Below are 19,566 nucleotides of genomic sequence, written 5' to 3'. Positions count from 1 at the left end.
CTCCTCTCTCTCTATCTCTCTCTCCGCCCTCTCTGTGTCTCTATTGCTCATTCCCTCACTCAAATTTACAAATTTATTTCTCCCATATGCTTGAAATCAAGTTCTTCAATGTAAAACACCTTGTCAAGGATAATGTCATCCAGATGGATGTCTCACCTCAGTTTCAATCAGGTTGGAATTGAAACTGTTTCTGTGTCCCCACAAGGATCTTGTCTATATAATTCTCTAGCTCTGGACTTTTCCTGTGGCAAAGGCATGGTGGCAGTATCAGAATGTGTTTGTAAATGTGCTCTTCCTGTCAATTTAGCTTCTTGTCAGGACAAACAATGCCTGTCACACTAAGAAGAAAAATGAAGCCCATGTACTTGGTGAGCAAAGCAACCCTCTAAGAGTTTTTGAATTAGCAGAAGCATACAGAAATCATATGGGTTCTCTTTCTTACCTAGCAATGATGCTAAGGTTTCAGAGTGAGATTTTCTGCATAAATGCATTTACTCTTGCCATAGACAATAGAAAATAAGTTCTTTTTTATTTCTTCGTGTTAATATAGGAATAAGTCACAAATATTTATACAGTTCTAGAGATGAAATTGACTAGTAACAAAGCACCAATATTGAGATCAAGCAGTATAAAATGAATTTTCTGTGAAAACTGTTACGTATGTCATGGGGCTGTTAATTCCTCATATCAGAATTTGCAGCACTGTATGTTTGTAAGTGGGCCCTCTTGAGTTATTATTTTTCTTTGTTGAGTTTTGGTTGGCTGGAGCGATAGCGCAGCAGGTAGGGCGTTTGCCTTGCACGCAGCCGGCCCCGGTTTGATTCTTTCATCCTTCTCAGAGAGCCCGGCAAGCTACCGAGAGTATCTTGCCCACATGGCAGAGCCCAGCAAGCTCCCCGTGGCGTATTCGATATGCCAAAAGCAGTCACAACAAGTCTCACAATGGAGACATTCCTGGTGCCCGCTTGAGCAAATCGAAGAACAACAGGATGACAGTGCTACAGGGCTACAGGGTTTGGTTAGCTTCTGTGTCACTTTCCCATCTAATTTGGTGTGCCCCCACTGAAATTCCAGCATCAAGGAATTAGGAGGAGTCGCAAGACCACTTATGTGGCCTGCCATTTGCTCAGAGACTTCAGGGTCTATGTTCTGGGCACCAGACTATGTGAAATTACTTGCAGTTCGGCATCTCTGTAGAGAATTTTAGTGAAGCAGTGAGTTGAGTCCTTAGCATGGCCATGGACGTGGGGTTTAGATGCAGCTGGCAGAGCTTCGGAATGGGGGACACTTGGCCAACCAGCATCCCAAGGGAGCCCCACACTTTTCAGCCATGAGGATTAATGTTTCCATGAATTTTAACTTCTTGGCTTGCATCTCCTAGGAGATTTAGTTAGAAATTGATGGACATATTCTATGGGGTTCAAATAGGAGGCAACCAATCCTCTAACCAACCGGCCTTAGAGAAAAATATATTTTTTACAGATACATATATATATGTACATATGTATATGCGCACATAAGGCTTGACCATTAAAAACATGTTAGTGATCTCTTATATAAGAGCTTAATGGCCCCTGGATGAAATACAACAATCCTTATACTCTTTCCTTTTTTTTAAGTAAATAGATTTAAATAGATTTTTTTAGAGGTTTCTGAGGGAGGAGGAAGGGATAAGTGGGAGAGAGAATAGTGGAAATAATGCGCTCAAAAGAGAACGTGGGCTTCTCCGAGGGTGGAGGAAGCCACTACACATAACCGAGTTTTAGACACAAAAGTATGAAAGCATGAAAGTACACATCTCAAGAGGGGAGATGCGGGCGATACATGTGCTTGGGCGACACATGTGCTCGGGCAACACATGTGCCTGGCCACGCAGGCACAAGCAGCACATGGGCTCAGGAAGCATATGCGTCCACTCTTTCCTTTAAGGAAACTTTTTTGTAGCATTTTAAGCAGTTTTCCATAACAATTCAATATAAAATATATTATTTCGGCTCTGCGTGGAGCTGGTTTTGGAGTTCAGGATGGAAACATCCAAAATATGATGGTGGGGGGCTGGAACAATAGCACAGCGGGTAGGGCGTTTGCTTTGCACATGGCCGACCCGGTTCGATTCCCAGCATCCCATATGGTCCCCTGAGCACTACCAGGGGTAATTCCTGAGTGCAGAGCTAGGAGTAACCCCTGTGCATCGCCAGGTGTGAACCCCCTCCCCCAAAAAAAGACAAAAAAGGTGCAATGGTGATGGGATTGGTGTTTGAATATTAAATGTAATCCAATATTGTGAACTACTTTACAAATTTAAAAAATTCTTTTAAAGAAATCAGTAGATGGGGGGTGGGAAGGATACTGGGATCATCGGTGGTAGAGAATGGGCACTGGTGGAGGGATGGGTACTCGAGCATTGTATGACTGAAACACAAGCACAAAAGTTTGTAAGTGTGTAACTGTACCTCACGGTGAATCACTAAAAAAAATTTTTTTAAAAAAGAAAGAAATCAGTAGAGCAAGACAGATGGGTGAGTTAACAATAAAAACAAGTTGTTTAAATTAAAATATTCTGACCTTTTTCTGTTAAAGAGGCAGGCTAGAGTGTAAGCAGGAACCTGGGGGTATTAGTGGAAGGAAATTGATACTGGTGCTGGGATGGGGGTTGGAATGTTGTATTCTTGAAATGCAATAATAAACATTTATAAATCTTGTAAGTGACTTAAAAAATATTTTTGAGATATATTATGTATTCAGGTGACAACAAAGACTTGCTATTTCAGTATATTGCAAAATGATTACAACAGAAATTCTAGTTAACTGGTAGCTCTGTAAAAAACTGCAAATGTTTTGTTGTCATGGCACATTTAAGTCAGGGGAATATTCTGTCCTTATAGAATATTGGTGGGAAGAAAGGAGAGGGTCACACCTAGTATTTCTCAAGATTTACTCCTGACTGTGCACTCAATAATCACTCTGGGCAATTTCAGGGAACCATATGGGGTGCCAGTGATCGAACCCGGGTTGCCCATGCGCAAGGCATCTGCCTTACCTGAAATACTATTGCTCTAAGCCCCACTTATAGAACCTTGAAACATGCATTTACGGCCTGTAGCATTGAGTCACATGATGTAAATCAGTCACAGAACATTTCTCTTCCAACAGAGTGTTCGAGCATTCTTGAAACAAGCCAGTTGTTACGCAAATCTAGGGCATTGTGTAACAAAGCTAAAAAATACTGCAAAATAGAGACAGGTGATGTTGAAGGGAGGTTTGAGCTCCAGCACAGCTATATAATATTGTTAGGAACAAAGAGCATGAAAAACTGCCTAGTGAAAGCCTGGACCCAATCGCCTTACTATATACTATTTATCAGTGGACCATATCAAAGAATTTATTGCCCTGAACTTGAGTATCATAAACTACTGTTTGTGTTTATTAGTTAGAACAGTGTCTTAGTTTTAAGGATACTAAGGATAGGTCTAATTCCTCTTGGTCATTCGAATTATATATGTGTTTTGGGGCCCACCCCACGGTTGCTAAAGAACTTCTCAAATTTGGAGGGCGCAGGGAACCATGTGGTGTCAGACACGGAGGTTGGCCCCCTGATGTAAATCATGTAAATCAACACTTTGACCCATAATAGGCCCCAATTTTGCGTACTTTCATGGATGGGACAAATCTCAGTACAACTTCAGATTTTAAGAATTTTTAACATCATTCTCTTTGTCACGTGTATTTAGCTTAGATTTTTTTTTCCTGAGATTTTTTTTTTTTATTGAATCATCATGAGGAAAGTTACAAAGCTTTCAGGCTTAAGTCTCAGCTACACAATGCTGGAACACCCATCCCTTCACCAGTGCACATATTCCACCACCAAGAACCACAGGAAACCTCCCCCCAAACCCCTAGCCCCCCAGCCCCTCACCCCGCCTGTGAAGCTGATAAATTTCATTTTTAGCTTAGTTTTTCTTAAGTTCCAAAACCACAGAAAGATGGAGTTAAAGACAAAAGACTTATAAGAGACTGTTTGTCACAACTAGTAAATAATGATTAACAAGGTGAGGACATAAGTTTAGCTGCCGTGTTTGTGGATTGCTTACAACCAAAATATAGATACAGTGAGGAGAAATCATACAGCTGAACCGATGCTCATGTTTTCTCCCAAAGGTGTCTCTGTGCTATGGACCCACACAATGGAACAGAGGCTGTGGAAATTCTCTTCCTGGGGCTCTCAGATGACCCCCAAGTCCAGGCTGTCCTCTTCTGCCTCTTCCTGTCCATGTACCTGGTCACAATCACGGGGAACCTGCTCATCATCCTGGTCGTCAGCTCTGACCCCCACCTTCATTCCCCCATGTATTTCTTCCTCTCCATCCTGTCCACCGCTGACATTGGCTTTACCTCCTCCACGGTGCCAAAGATGATTTGGGACATCCACACTCAGAGCAGAATCATCTCCCATGCAGGCTGCCTGGTGCAGTTGTCATTTTTTTATGGTTTTGGTTGTTTGGACAATGTCATTCTAGCTGTGATGGCATATGATCGCTTTGTGGCCATCTGCCACCCCCTGCACTACCCTGTCATCATGAACCCCCGCCTCTGTAGCCGGCTGCTTCTGCTGTCTGTTTGCATGAGCCTGTTGGAGTCCCAGGCACATTGCCTGATGATGTCACAGCTCACCTTCTGCACCCACGTGGAAATTCCTCATTTCTTCTGTGATTTTCCTCAACTCCTCAAGAAATCCTGCGGGGATACCTCCATGGACAACATATTACTCTATTTAATCATTGTTATTTTTGCTGGAGTGCCAATCTCAGGGATCCTGTACTCATATTCCAGAATCGTGTCTTCTGTTTTGAGAGTCTCGTCCACAGGTGGGAGGTACAAAGCCTTCTCCACCTGTGGCTCTCACTTGACCGTTGTTTGCTTATTTTATGGGACTGGCATTGGGGTATACCTTAGCTCAACTGTTTCTCAGTCCCCCAGGAAGGGGGAAGTGTCTTCTTTGGTCTACACAACAATTGTCCCCATGCTAAATCCATTCATCTATAGCCTGAGAAACAAGGACATCAAGAGGGCCTTCCAGAAGCTTCTCAGTAGAAGACCCTAATATTAAAGCTTGTATTTCTCTTTCTGACCACAGGACTACAATGACTAAAAAAGAAACTGTATAAAATCAGTAATCAGGACTCCTTGTCACTAATTTGTAACTCTTTAATAGTTCTTTCGTCCTATCTGAAAATAGAGAAATTGCTTATTGTAGCTAATGATTTATAGTTTGTGTAATATTATAAAATGATAAAAAATAAAACATATTACAAAATATGATATTATGTAGTATTATAATAAAAAAGATAATATAATCCATTATCAATGTTACTGCACAACTGAAACCTTTCATCCTTCAGAATCTACTTAACATCTTTTGAAAAGCAGTTGTCCTTTAAGACATAAATAGGTATGACATTGTTATCAGCTATTTTTATGGCCCATGTCTACTTTTATGTGCCTTTACTCTCATCAAAATACTAATACAGGTTGTGTGAGAAGACGCACAGTAATGTTTTTTGATCTCATCTTGATATGAAACACTAAGCCTTTGTTGAATATAAACTATCTCTGTTAGAGATAGTGAATGACCTCATATGAAAAACAAATTTCATACTTCTTACTCCTTTCTCAAGGATTAACTGTGTGTATACCTGAGGCTGTGTTTCAGGACTCTCATTCTATTGCATTGGTTTGATCATCAGTTCTTCCAGCACCACACTGTTTGGATTACTACAGTTTTATAGTACAATTTGAGGATGAAAGAGAACTGTTCTGTTTTCTTTCCTCTAAGATTGCTTTGACTATTGGGGTGGGCTGTATAAATTTCCAAGGACAGATGACTGCATAAAGAAACTATAGTACACACAATGGAATCTACTTGATTCTAAAAAAAAAAAGGTGAAATCAATAGTATAGTGACTAGGGCATTTGCCTTGCATATGATGAACGCAGGTTCGATCCTTGGCACTTTATGTGGTCCTACCTGTGCCCACTGGGTGAAGAATCAGACGAAAGTCCTGAGCACTGCTAGATATGATCTCAAAACCAAAACAAAACAAAGGTGAAGTCATGCAATTTGCTTCTACATGTGTGGATCTGGAGAGTACCATGCTGAGTGAAGGTAGTTAGAAAGACAAGGACAGATACTCTCACATGTAGGATTAAATATTATGACAATGTTTTCTTTTTTTAAAATAATGCAGGACTACTTCTATCTGTTCAGCCATTGATTAAGCTGATTGAATTGGGCATGAACTCCACATTACTTTTTTATTTTATTGTGTCACTGTGAGATAGTTACAAAGCTTTCATGTTTGAGATTCAGCCATACAATTATGGAACACCCATCCCTCCACCAATGCACATTTTCCATCACAAATTTCTCCAAGTATCCCCCCCCACTCACACATACACACCCCACATCACAGTCCTCACCCTGCCTCTATGGCAGACAATTTCCCCGATACTCTCTCTTTCTCATTTGGGCCATTATGTTTTGCTCGAATTTTCCCATCACCATTCAAGCCTACCTGCCAAGGCCAGATGCTAGATAATATATTTTCCATAGCTCATTTGGAATATCATAAGAGCTCACGCAGCTGTGTTTGTAAATATAAATTTCTAGATTGTAAATGGTTGGGTTCCAGAGACATCTCTGTATGGCACTAATCCATTTTGGGATTCAACTGGGAGTCTCTGGGCCAGGGCTGTTGGTGCACTAAGATGGCACACGGAGGCAAATTGTGGGCATGACAGCCAGTCTTCTGGGCAGGCAGGGAACTGGGGAGGAACAGCCCAGTCCTCTGCCACCATGCAGCCTGGAGATTTAGTACTGGAACCCGCATACCTGGGCTTGCTTGTGAAAGCTCTTGGTCACTGGGATTCCATCTGGAGTGTGCAGGGAGACTGCACCTGCTCCCTCTGGGGTTCCCCGGTGATATTGGCTCTGTATGGGGCCCAGAGAGATCTCTGGCACTGTAGTGTCTTCCGGGACCCGCTGCTGTGTCTCTGGGCCAGGGTTTTTGCTGTGTTAAGATGGTGCCCAAAGGCAAGTTATGGACATGACAGCCAGTCTTCTGGGCAGGCAAGGACCCGGGGAGGGACAGCCCAGGTTCTCAGCCACCATGTGACATACCTGAACCTGCATACCTGGGCCTTGCCAGTGGAAGTTCTTGGTCACTTGGATTCCATTGGAGTAGGCGGAGAGACTGCACCTGCTCCATCTGGGGTATGCCAGTAAAATTGGCTCGGTATAGGGCCCAGAGAGATCTCCAGTGCTATGGTGTCTTCCGGGACCTGCCTCTATGTCTATGGTGCGCTAAGATGCAAATTATAAAATTTTCAGCAGATTTGGGGCTGGAGCAATAGCACAGCAGGTAGGGCATTTGCCTTGCACGCGGCCGACCCGGGTTCGATCTCCGGCATCCCATATGGTCCCCCAAGCATCGCCAGGAGTAATTCCTGAGTGCAAAGCCAGGAGTAACCCCTGAGCATCGCTGAGTGTGACCCAAAAAGCAAAAAAAAAAAAATTTCAGCAGATTATATATTGGTGAGGTTCATCTGAGACAGTGGGGTCAGGCTTGGTTATAGCGGCAATTTTTTTTTAATTTATTTATTTTTAATTAGAGAATCACCGTGAGGGTACAGTTACAGATTTATACACTTTTGTGCTTATACTTCCCTCATACAAAGTTTGGGAACCCATCCCTTCACCAGTGCCCATTCTCCACCACCCGTAAACCCAGTGTCCCTCCCACCCTCCCCAATCCCATCTCCCCCCCACCCCACCCTGCCACTGTGGCAAGGCATTCCCTTCTGTTTTCTCTCTCTAATTAGCTGTTGTGGTTTGCAATAAAGGTGTTGAGTGGCCGTCTAGCGGCAATTTTTGAAGCAAGTGGCTGCCGGGAACTCTGCTTGGGTGGGCACAGGCCAACCCACCCCCTCCAATTTATTCCAGTCTGTTAAGTCATGTATGAGTCCCAGCTTAACTGCAGCTTTTGATCTCTTTCGAGATATATTTAGGGGGTGTCTGAAATAAGGCCAATAAACGAGCTCGTATAGCTGAGCCAGAGGTGATTTGTGGGTGTGGCTCCCACATAGTTAACTTTTGGCCATTTAATTTCTTGGTAAACTTGATCCCAAGTTGTTGGGATCTTGCCCAAAGGCACAGCAGCAATTTGGGGGTATCAGGAAGCAGAAGGCATCATCGGGCTGCTGATGCACTCGCCCCACAGGTACAGGTTGACCTGTTGGCAGCATCATATCCCCGTGACATTGTTTTCTTTTCTTTTATTTTTTTGTTTTTATTTTTGGGTCACACCTGGCGATACACAGGGGTCATTCCTGGCTCTGCACTCAGGAATTACCCCTGGCGGTGCTCAGGGGACCCTATGAGATGCTGGGAATCAAACCCGGGTTGGCCGCGTGCAAGGCAAACACCCTACCCAATGTGCTATCACCCCAACCCCGACAGTGTTTTCTTATAAAGTCAAATGGATTGACCCCTATGGCTACAAGTAGTTGGTCATAGAGAAACAAGCACACAAGGACTGTCCATACTTTAGGAAGGCCTGGGCAGCCACAAGAGAACTCACAGGCTGGCCATTTATTCAATAAAATATCGCTTCCCCAGCCTGGTTCCCAAGATGTAAGCCATTGTTTATATTGACAGAGTCATGGAGGACAGTTGGTGAACACTTCAAAATGCTGCCATGGGTACAGGAAGAAGAGAGACAGAATCTTTCACACAGACAATCAACGGGCAGTTTAACACATAGAATAAAGTTGTAATAGTTTACTATTCTAGGACTGGAGCGATAGCACAGCAGGTAGGGCATTTGCCTTGCACGCAGCCGACCCGGGTTCAATTCCCAGCATCCCATAGGGTCCCCTGAGCACCGCCAGGAGTGATTCCTGAGTGCAGAGCCAGGAGTAACCCCTGTGCATCGCCAGGTGTGACCAAAAAAGCAAAAAAAAAAAAAAAAAGGTGTCGGACTAATTGCTGGCCTTAGTTTACTATTCTAGTTTTGCCTATGTTTCCCTCTATGTCTTAAGACCCCCAAATATAAAAAAATCCACCTGTATCACCTGTTATCCCATTGCTCATTGATTTGCTCGAGCACCAATAACATCTCCATTCGTCCTTGTCACATGCCAGTGTAGCTCAATGGCATCTGCTCACTCCAGGAATATGAAGAGCATTATTGTTATTGTTTTGGGCATATCAAATACACCATGAGTAGCTTGCCAGGCTCTGCTGTGTGGGTGGTACACCCTCAGCAGCTTGCCGGGCTCTCCAAGAGGGATGGAGACTTTTGGGGTGCTCCAGAAGATTCTGCTTCACTCTCTTCCAGGAGCTTTGTTTTATAGTCTCTGGATCTTAGCCGTTGATGAGATTATATGGCGCTGGGGGCAGTTTGTGGGTGTGACTGCCAAGCTACTGGAAAACTGGGGATATGGGTGGAGGAGGCCCAGTCCTGATCCGAGCAGGTTTTGAGATCTCAGCCACAGGTCCCGCATATCTGGGTTCCTCTGTGATTTCCATCATGGGTGAGGGTCGTCCAACCGTGTGGAGAGTGGCCTTGAGTATGGCTGCGGCTGGGTTCTGGAGGTTTTGGCTGGAAAAAATACACAGTATAAGACTAATACCCAGGGACAGTAGAAACAAGGCCTAGGAGGACTCGTGCAATTGGAAGCTGGCCACAAGTGGGTGTGGGGGAAGTTAGGATGCAGAATGAACCACTATGACAATGACAGTTGGAAATGATCATTCTGGACAAGAACTGAGTGCTGAGAGGAGGTAGAGTGATTTACATGATAAGGTTTTAATACCTGTACTGCAAACCATAATGCCCAAAAGGAGAGAGAGGAAGAGAGAGAGGGAGGAAAAGAGAGAGAGAAGAAAAGTGCCTGCCCTAGATGCAGGTTGGGGTTGGTTAGCGGGTGGAAAGAGGGAAACTGGGGACATCGGTGGTGGGATATGTACATTGGTGAAGAGACCAGTGTAGGAGCATTGTAGGACTGAACCCCGATCATCAACAACTTACTAACTGTATGTCATGGTGTTTCATAAAAGAGTAAAATGTTAAAAAAATTAAAAGACGGAAAAACTGTTTTATTCCGTCCTTCACTGGGCACAGACTCTAAATGCACAGATGATCACTCTCAGAGAGAAGAAAGGCTCATGCATAATTACACTCAATTCCCCTCTTCTTGATCACGATCAAGAGGCCCTCAGAGACTGAACTAACGAGGAAACCTGCTCTCACCTTGAGTCCTGTGATTGATCCCCCAAGGCCATGGAGCAGTAATAAGGACTCAGTCCTGCAGACTGCAGACTATTTCTCAGTGAGGCTCCCACCCATGTCCCCTTTCACCACAATCTTCACCGTCATCGCAGGTTCATGCCTGACTCTGCCTTCCTCCCCGTCCTGAGCACAGAGTCATCACTCAGGAGGGAGGAGAGAGCCGGGGGCCCCAGCTCCAAGCATGAGCCAGCAGAGACCCAGTAGAGACCAGTGAGTGGTTGGGGGGTGCTGGGAGGGGATACTGGGAGGGGGAAGCCAGTCTTCACTCTTGTGTCCTCTATCAGACAAGTGGGACATGAAGACATAGATTGGGGAGGGGAAGTCAACATGTGCATCATTTTCATGCAGACAAACAGGAAGGTTGTATTAACTTTTCTGTTGGGGAGGGGGTTCATTCTCATGAAAACTTCCGCTCTCCTTACCACCATTTCTAGCTTCTGTCGGCTTTGTCTGCTGAACAGAAAAATAATCTATCCAAAATCTCTTTCAAGCACACCCAGATGTTCATGAAGCTGCTGACATGCATCATTGTGATGAGGAGAGTAACAATAATATCACAAAATGGTGCGATGGTTTCCTGTGATGGTCCTTGTGAAGTTATACATTCTTCTTTTGTAAAATCAGCCATCAGCTGGGTAGAGAACACAATCGTTTTTCCACAGGAGCATTTTAGAGGGGAAAAAAGAATATGTGACTTTTCACCCAATACCTCGAATGCTTTCTAGGCATGTGAACGTCCAATGTTTCATGGTATAAACCATCATATATTCTTTTGCAAATCCCGGAATTAAAAACTTGAGATGGATCCTGGTTGGGCCTGAGCAGGCACCTGACTTGTGTCCTGACAACTCAAGGTTCCTTTACTTCTCCACATCCATCCAGGTTCAGTGCCTGCGGGAGAGCAACTTTCTTGCGTCCAGTAGGGGTTCCCCTCCGCCTACACAGTGTGGGCGTGGTGCAGTGACTAAGACAAACCCTGTACTGAGAAACTCTAGTGAACGCGACCAGTTTTCATGTGTTTAGAGGAACACACTTGGGCAATATGCCTTCCGTTTCTGGCACGCCTTTGTTCCTCTGAGTTTCTCCATCTTTGTAATTCCCTTTTGTCCAAACACACACAGAAGCTTTTCTCATCACCCTTGGACTCCTTCCCCATCCTGACATGTACCTTGTTCCTGAGAAAGGGGTCTGGGATGCTCAGGTCTGTAGCCAAGTTTGACAGCTGATGCTGATAATGTGGGAGTCAGCTGCTTGGAGTTGGCATCTGAAAGTGGGGTGAGGGCAGAGCCCTGGGGAGGCAGGGTCTTTAATTTGGGGTGTGACTCTGCAGGCAAATAGAGCCATTCCTGAGTTCAAGAGCAAGACACTCAGTTCAGTCATGAGACATTGAGATGGCAGTTTGGGGACTTAACATCTGGGTGGCAATATCTGACAACTTGTTTTGTGTAGAGGCAACAAAAGCTCACCAAGGAGAGTCATCAGGATGAGGTCGGTGGTCCGTCTGAGTTGAAAGGCATTGAGAGGCTGGTTTATGGCTCAGAGACCTGAATGTTCAATGCCCCTAATTGAACTAAGATAAAAAAATTTTTTGAAATATATTTTTAAATATCTATTGTGAGAACTAAGGAAGCTATTACAATGGGGCTCCGAAGCAAGTGAATAGTTTCCAATGTAAAGATCAGGTAGGAATATTTTTCCTTAAACTGATACTTAAATACATTTAATTATTTTTTTTGTTCCACAAATTGGGTATGCAAATGTGGAGTTGATGTAAAAAGTGGCATCTCTCTGTTTTGTTATTCTGTTTTATTCCCTTGTCCAGGTTTTTACTTTTCCTGTTCCCTTGCTCACTCATTCTCTCTCTCCTCTCTTCTCTTTCTGTCTCTGTGTGTCTCTCTCACTCTCTCTCACTCCAATTTACAAATTTATTACTCCCTAGTCGGGCCCGTGCTCGGCTCCGGCCGGCCGGGTTTTCGGCCCGGGCGCCCATGCCCCTGCAGAGCCGGTGGATGTGGAACAAGCGGGAACCAGAGACAGCTTTAGGAATTGGGGTTCCAGCAAGTGCCTGCACCCATGTATGGAGACTGTGAATTAAGCCTTTGCCCCATGCCGGCTAACGGAGGAAAGAACCTTCCTTCTTGGTCTCTCTCCCCTCCGGGAGAAGGCGTGGAGTCCGACATTTTGTGGGTCCGTTGAGAAGGTACGAACTTGGTGGCGCGGGAAAAAAAAAAAAAAAAATGTGTGCTTTGAACTTGAAACAGCCGCAGGATACAGAGCCAGCCCTAGTCGGGCCCGTGCTCGGCTCCGGCCGGCCGGGTTTTCGGCCCGGGCGCCCATGCCCCTGCAGAGCCGGTGGATGTGGAACAAGCGGGAACCAGAGACAGCTTTAGGAATTGGGGTTCCAGCAAGTGCCTGCACCCATGTATGGAGACTGTGAATTAAGCCTTTGCCCCACGCCGGCTAACGGAGGAAAGAACCTTCCTTCTTGGTCTCTCTCCCCTCCGGGAGAAGGCGTGGTGTCCGACATTTTGTGGGTCCGTTGAGAAGGTACGAACTTGGTGGCGCGGAAAAAAAAAAAAAAAAATGTGTGCTTTGAACTTGAAACAGCCGCAGGATACAGAGCCAGCCCTAGTCGGGCCCGTGCTCGGCTCCGGCCGGCCGGGTTTTCGGCCCGGGCGCCCATGCCCCTGCAGAGCCGGTGGATGTGGAACAAGCGGGAACCAGAGACAGCTTTAGGAATTGGGGTTCCAGCAAGTGCCTGCACCCATGTATGGAGACTGTGAATTAAGCCTTTGCCCCACGCCGGCTAACGGAGGAAAGAACCTTCCTTCTTGGTCTCTCTCCCCTCCGGGAGAAGGCGTGGTGTCCGACATTTTGTGGGTCCGTTGAGAAGGTACGAACTTGGTGGCGCGGAAAAAAAAAAAAAAATGTGTGCTTTGAACTTGAAACAGCCGCAGGATACAGAGCCAGCCCTAGTCGGGCCCGTGCTCGGCTCCGGCCGGCCGGGTTTTCGGCCCGGGCGCCCATGCCCCTGCAGAGCCGGTGGATGTGGAACAAGCGGGAACCAGAGACAGCTTTAGGAATTGGTTTCTGGCAGAATTTTCCCAGGACTTTATACAGAAATCCAAAACCGCGCGGACGCGACTTAACATTTATAATTGTCATCAATGTGAAAGGGTTCCATTTGAACAGGTCAGACTTGGGGGGGAAACTCCAAATAATGACAGTAAGTTTTTGTTGAAATATTGAAGGTTCTTAATGTAACAGCCACCTCTGGACTATGAGCTAAGCAAAAGCCCCACGCTGGCCAACGTGGCGTGGAGTACACCATACTATGAGGCGCAGGAAGGGGGATGAGGGGGAAAAATTAAAAAAAAAAAAATGGAAAAGGAAAAAGAGAAAAAAAAAGAGAGAGAGAGAGTTATGTCAACTATAGTGAGTTTTGTGTTGAATTATGGAATGTAATCAAGGTAAAGAAAAAATGAAGTGAAATTCATTAGTTATACAGTAGGGGGTAGGGGGTGGGGGCGGGGGGTAAACTGGGGTTTCTGGTGGTGGAATTTGGGCACTGGTGAAGGGATGGGTGTTTGAATATTGTATAACTCACATATAAACCTGAGAACTTTGTAACTTTCCACATGGTGATTTAATAAAAATTAAAAAAAAAAAAAAAAAAAAACAAATTTATTACTCCCATATACCTGAAATCAGGTTCTTCAGTGTTAAACACCTTCTCAAGGATAATGTCTTTCAGATGATGTGTGTCACCTCAGCTTCAATCAGGTTTGAATGGAACCTTTTCCTGTGTCCTAACAAGAACCTCATCTATAGAATACTCTAAATCTAGACTTTTCTTGTGACAAAGCCATGGCAGAGGTAGCAGATTGTGTTCACAAATGTATTGTTCATGTCAATTTTGCTTCTTGTGAAGACAAATGATGCCACACTGAGAAGAAAATTGAAATCCACGTACTTGGCCAGCAAAGAAAGCCTTGTAAGATTATTTGAATTAGCTGAAGTGTATGGAAATCGGACGACTTCTCTTTCTTACCGTGGCAATGGTGCTCAGGGTTCAGAGTGAGTTTTTCTGCATGGGTGCATATGCTCTTCAACCAGACCACAGAAAATAAATTCCTTCCAGTAAAATATTTTGACCTTTTTTGATAAGGTGGCAGGCTGGGGGGTGGGAGAGAACCTGGGGGTATTAGTGGAAGGAAGTTAACACTGGTGGTGGAACTGGTGTTGGAATATCATATTCTTGAAATGCTACTATGAACAAATTTTTAACTCATAGTGACTTAATAAAAATGTTTTCTAATTTTTGAGATGACATTCAGAGTCAGATAATAATAAAGACTGCTATTTCAATATACTGCAAAAGAATTCCAACAGAAATACTAGTTAAGTGGTAACACTATAAATAATTGCAGATATCTTATTGTCTTGGGCACATTTAAGATCCATTCTAATAGAATTTTTTTCTTTTGGGATCCCACAACATTCTGGCAGTGCTCAGGGCTTACTTTTGGCTCTGCATTCAGTGATCACTTCCGGAGGGCTTGGGGAACCAGACTGGGTATCAGGGGTCAAATCAGGTTGGCCATGTGCAAGGCAAGTTCCTTCTCCACTACACTATCACTCCAGCTCCCTTTGTAGAACTGTGAAACTACATTTACAGCAGTTGTAACATTAACTGAAGTCACATGATATAAGACACTTCATGTAGCATTTTTCTTCCATCAGAGTCTTGTGCATTCTTTAAATCTTCTTTAAATCTAGCCAGGGGTTGAGCAGATGGAAGGTATTGTGTACTAAGGCTAAACAGTATTACAAAATAGAGACAGGTGAAGTAGCTTGGCAGTCGAGGGATTGTCTTGCCCCTGTGGGGCCCTGGTGTGAGGTCCAAAGCAGCTACATAGTATTGCTGGCAACAGAGGGTTGTTCTGTTGAGTAACTCTCAACAGAGTTGTTTCATCAAAAACTGTTAAGTGAGCAGCTTTTGGCAGAAATGCATCCGGACTCTGCATTAGGTTTTCTGCTCCGGGCCACCCCAAGTGGGAATAGGTGCCGATCCACCACCTTCCTCACCCTCTCGGCTTGGGGGCTGCCATCTTCCAGAGGCCAATGGACAGACAGGTTTGGACCCGCAGTGATGAGGCACGAGGGGGGGGGACCTCATGGGGTTGGGGAGGGCAATCCCTTTCCTCCCCCACCCCAAAGAGACTCCAAGTCACCGCCCACGAATGGCCTCTCTGGCTCCTGATTAAGTTGCTGAATGACTACAAACACAGAGACTCAGAAACAAATCTCAGAACCCAGCAGCTTTTGGCAGAAAGCCCTCCAGATTCAATTATTAAAATTCCAGAATTCCAAAATCATATACTCTATTCATATACTATTATAGACATCATATGCTATTCATAATCAGCAATAGAAAACAAAGTGTCTTGGGGCTGGAGCGATAGCACAGCGGGTAGGGTGTTGGCCTTGCACGAGGCCAACCCGGGTTCAATTCCCAGCATCCCATATGGTCCCCTGAGCACCGCCAGGGGTAATTCCTGAGTGCAGAGCCAGGAGTGGCCCCTGTGCATTGTCATGTGTGACCCAAAAAAGCCAAAAAAAATAGAAAACAAAGTGTCTAATGTTGCCTTATTGGCAAATCTAAGAGTTGGGGAAAAGTCTCAAATAACAATGGTGGGTCTAGTGTCGAAATATTGAATGTAACCAAAGGAGAGAGAGTAATGTGCAAGCCATCTGCCACACAGGTAGGGGGAGGGTGTGGGATGGGAGCACACTGGGGCTCTTTTGGTGGTGGAAAATGTTCACTGGTGAAGGGATGGATGTTTCATCATTGTATGACTGAGACTTAAACCCTAAAGCTTTGTAACTACTCTCATAGTGATCCAATAAATTATTTTTTTAAAAACTGCTGAATGAGGGGCAGGAGTGATAGGACAGCAGGAAGGCCATTTGCCTTGCATGCGACACACCCAGGTTCAAAGCCCAGCACCCTGTACTGTTCTCTGAGCACCACCAGGAGTAATTCTTGAGTGCAGAACCAGAAGTAATCCCTAAGCATCCTCAGGTGTGTCCCCACCAAAAGATAAAAATGCTGAACAAAAAACTGGAGTCACTCAGTCTAGTATATACCATTTATCAAACCACATCTGAGGAATTAATTGCCCTGCACTTGAGTCAAATTAAGTACTGGTTGTAGTGTTCATTGATTAGAATAATATTTTACTTTGTTTGATTTGAGATCACACCGTGAAGTGCTTAGAGCTGAGTCCTGGCCATGTGTTCAAGAATCACTCCTGGCAGGCTCAGGGAATCATATGGGATGCAGGGATTGAAACCAGGATGGCCATGTGCAAGGCAAGGCAAATGCCCTACTGCTATAATATGTCTTCAGACCCACTGTTTTTCTAAATGTTATTTTATTTTTATAAAGTTGGTCACAATAATTCATTACATTTAAAACTCAAACACCAATCCCACCACCATTACACCTTCCCACCACCAGATTTTGAATGTTTCCACCCCACATCCCAAATTGTGCCCTCCAAAGTTTGGTACATCAGTGGCATAGACTATGAGACAAGGAATTCTAAAATTTTGAATAGGATTTTACAGAAGATTCACTCATGGGTGCGGCCTATGTTGCTGTCTTCCAGGAGTTTTATTTCTGAGTCTCTGGATCATGGCCAGATTAGATTGACTTTGGCTGAGATTATATGGTGCCAGGGATAGTTTTTTGCATGTGAGTGCCAAGCTACTGGAAAACTTGGGAGATGGGGAAGGAGGTCCATTCCTGCTCCAAGTGAGCTTGGAGAATTCAGTCACGGGTCCCAGATATCTGGGGTTTTTTTCAGACTTCCTCCTGGGTTAGGCTCATCCAAGCGTGTGGAGAGCTGCTGTGAGCATGGCAGTGGTTGGGTTCGGGGTTTTTTGACTGCTGAGGATCTGTTGGTGCTGGAAATGAAACTCAAAGGAAACTTCTCTGAGTTGCCCCAATGAAGACAGCTGCACATGGGGTCTGAACAGTCTATGTTGCTCTCTTCCAGAGGCTTTACTTCTGAGTCTCTCCTTCAACCTCATTTTTAAGGATATACATAATAAGTCTAATTACTCTTGTTCATTTGAATTATAGGTGTGTGTTTGGCCAAAATCCATGGTTGATAAAGAACTGCTTCTGGCTCAGTGCTCAGTGGTCAAATTTGGAGAGTGCAGCGAAGTGTCAGACACCGAGCCTGGCCACCTGATGCAAATCATGTAATTCAGTGCTTTGACTAATATTTGGCCACAATTTTGCTTACTTTCAAGGAAGGGACAGATCTTGAGTACGGCTTCAGAGTTTGAAAATCTTTAACATATTCTCTTCATCATATGCCTTTAGCTCAGTTTTTCTTAAATTTCAAAACCACAGAAAGATGGAGACAAAGACAGAGATAAGAGAGTATAAAGAATGTTTGTTGTAACCAGTAAATAATGCAAAGCATGGTGAGGATATTAACTTGATTACTATATTTGTTCGGCTGGAGCTATAGCACAACGGCTAGGGCATTTGCCTTACAAGCTGCCGACCTGGTACAATTCCTCCGTCCCTCTCGGAGAGCCCGCCAAGCTACCAAGAGTATCTCGCCCACATAGAAGAGCCTGGCAAGCTACCTGTGGCTTATTCGAAATAAGCCAAAAACAGTAACAAGAAGTCTCACAATGGAGATGTTCCTGGTGTCCGCTCGAGAAAATCGAGGAACAGGACAATGCTACAGAGCTACTATGTTTGTTAACTGCTTACAACCAAGCTATAGATACAGGGAGGAGAGATTATATACCGGAACCCACACTCATGTTTTCTCCTAAAGGTGTCTCTGCACTATGGACCCACAGAATGGAACAGTGGCCATGGAATTTCTCCTCCTGGGGCTCTCAGACGATCCCCAAGTCCAGCCTCTCCTCTTTGGCCTCTTCCTGTCGATGTACCTGGTCACCATCACAGGGAACCTGCTCATCATCCTGGCTGTCAGTTCCAACCCCCATCTGCACACGCCCATGTACTTCTTCCTCTCCATCCTGTCCACAGCTGACATTGGCTTTATCTCCACCACGGTGCCAAAGATGACTTGGGACATTCACACTCAGAGCAGAACCATCTCCCATGCAGGCTGACTGGGGCAGTTGTCTCTTTTTTACCTGTTTGTAAGTTTGGACAGTTTACTTCTCTCAGCGATGGCATATGACCACTTTGTGGCCATCTGTCACCCCCTGCACTACCCCGTCATCATGAACCTCCATCTCTGTAGCCTGCTGCTTCTGCTGTCTGTTTGTATCAGCTTTTTTGACTCCCAGCTGTATTGATGTAACATATTGATGGTGTTACAGCTCACCTTTTGTACCCATGTGGAAATTCCTCATTTCTTCTGTGATTTTCCTCAACTCCTCAGGCTGTCCTGTGGGGACACCTCCACTGATAGCCTATTAATGTATTTTATTGCTGTTATTTTTGGGGGAGTGCCAGTCTCAGGCATCCTGTACTCTTATTCCAGAATCACATCCTCTGTTTTGAGAGTCTCATCCACAGGTGGGAGGTACAAAGCCTTCTCCACCTGTGGCTCTCACCTGTCCATTGTTTGCTTATTTTATGGGACAGGCATTGGGGTGTACCTCAGCTCAGCTGTCTCCCAGTCCCCCAGGAAGGGGGCAGTGTCTTCTGTGGTCTACACAACAATTGTCCCCATGCTGAACCCCTTCATCTATAGCCTGAGAAACAAGGACATCAAGAGGGCTTTCCAGAAGCTTCTCAGAAGAAGACCAAAATCTTAATGCTTGTATTTCTCTTTTTGATCACAGGACTACAACAATTAAAAAATTGACCATCTGAAATCAGTAATCAGGACCCTTGTCACTAATTATGTAATTCTTTAATAGCTCCTTTGTCCTATCTGAAAATTGCAAAATTGTTTAGTGTAGCTAATCATTTGTAGGTCAAGAAATATTATGGAATCATATCTATTATCAATGCTACTGTGCAACTGAAATCTTTCATCGCACAGAAGCTACTTGACATCTTTTGAAATGCAGAATTGTCCTTTAAAACATAAAAAATAAGCATTTGATTATTATCAGCTAATTTTATGGCCCATGTCTATTTTTATGTGCCTTTGCTCTCATCAAAAATTCTGATACAGGGGCCAGCGAGTGCTTGTAGCCATGTGTC

At 44.6% G+C, this 19,566-nt stretch overlaps 1 protein-coding gene and 1 pseudogene across 1 annotated transcript; both read left to right on the top strand.

Moving 5' to 3' along the window:
• Positions 1–4,171: 4,171 nt before the first annotated feature.
• On the top strand, positions 4,172–5,101 carry LOC101547975 (olfactory receptor 18-like). Its single transcript, XM_004615028.1, has one exon. It carries the CDS (start codon positions 4,172–4,174, stop codon positions 5,099–5,101), a length of 930 nt encoding a protein of 309 aa, XP_004615085.1.
• A 13,126-nt stretch (positions 5,102–18,227) lies between these two features.
• On the top strand, positions 18,228–19,172 carry LOC101547706 (olfactory receptor 18-like; annotated as a pseudogene).
• Positions 19,173–19,566: the final 394 nt, after the last annotated feature.

The sequence above is a fragment of the Sorex araneus genome, chromosome 2 (genome assembly GCF_027595985.1).
Source record: "Sorex araneus isolate mSorAra2 chromosome 2, mSorAra2.pri, whole genome shotgun sequence".
Classification (NCBI taxonomy): Eukaryota; Metazoa; Chordata; class Mammalia; order Eulipotyphla; family Soricidae; genus Sorex; species Sorex araneus.
This window is presented reverse-complemented; position numbering and strand designations above follow the sequence as displayed.

Bases quoted from the DNA above. Each gene is read 5' to 3' on its own strand.
- LOC101547975 (XM_004615028.1), top strand. From the start codon at position 4,172: ATGGACCCACACAATGGAACAGAGGCTGTGGAAATTCTCTTCCTGGGG.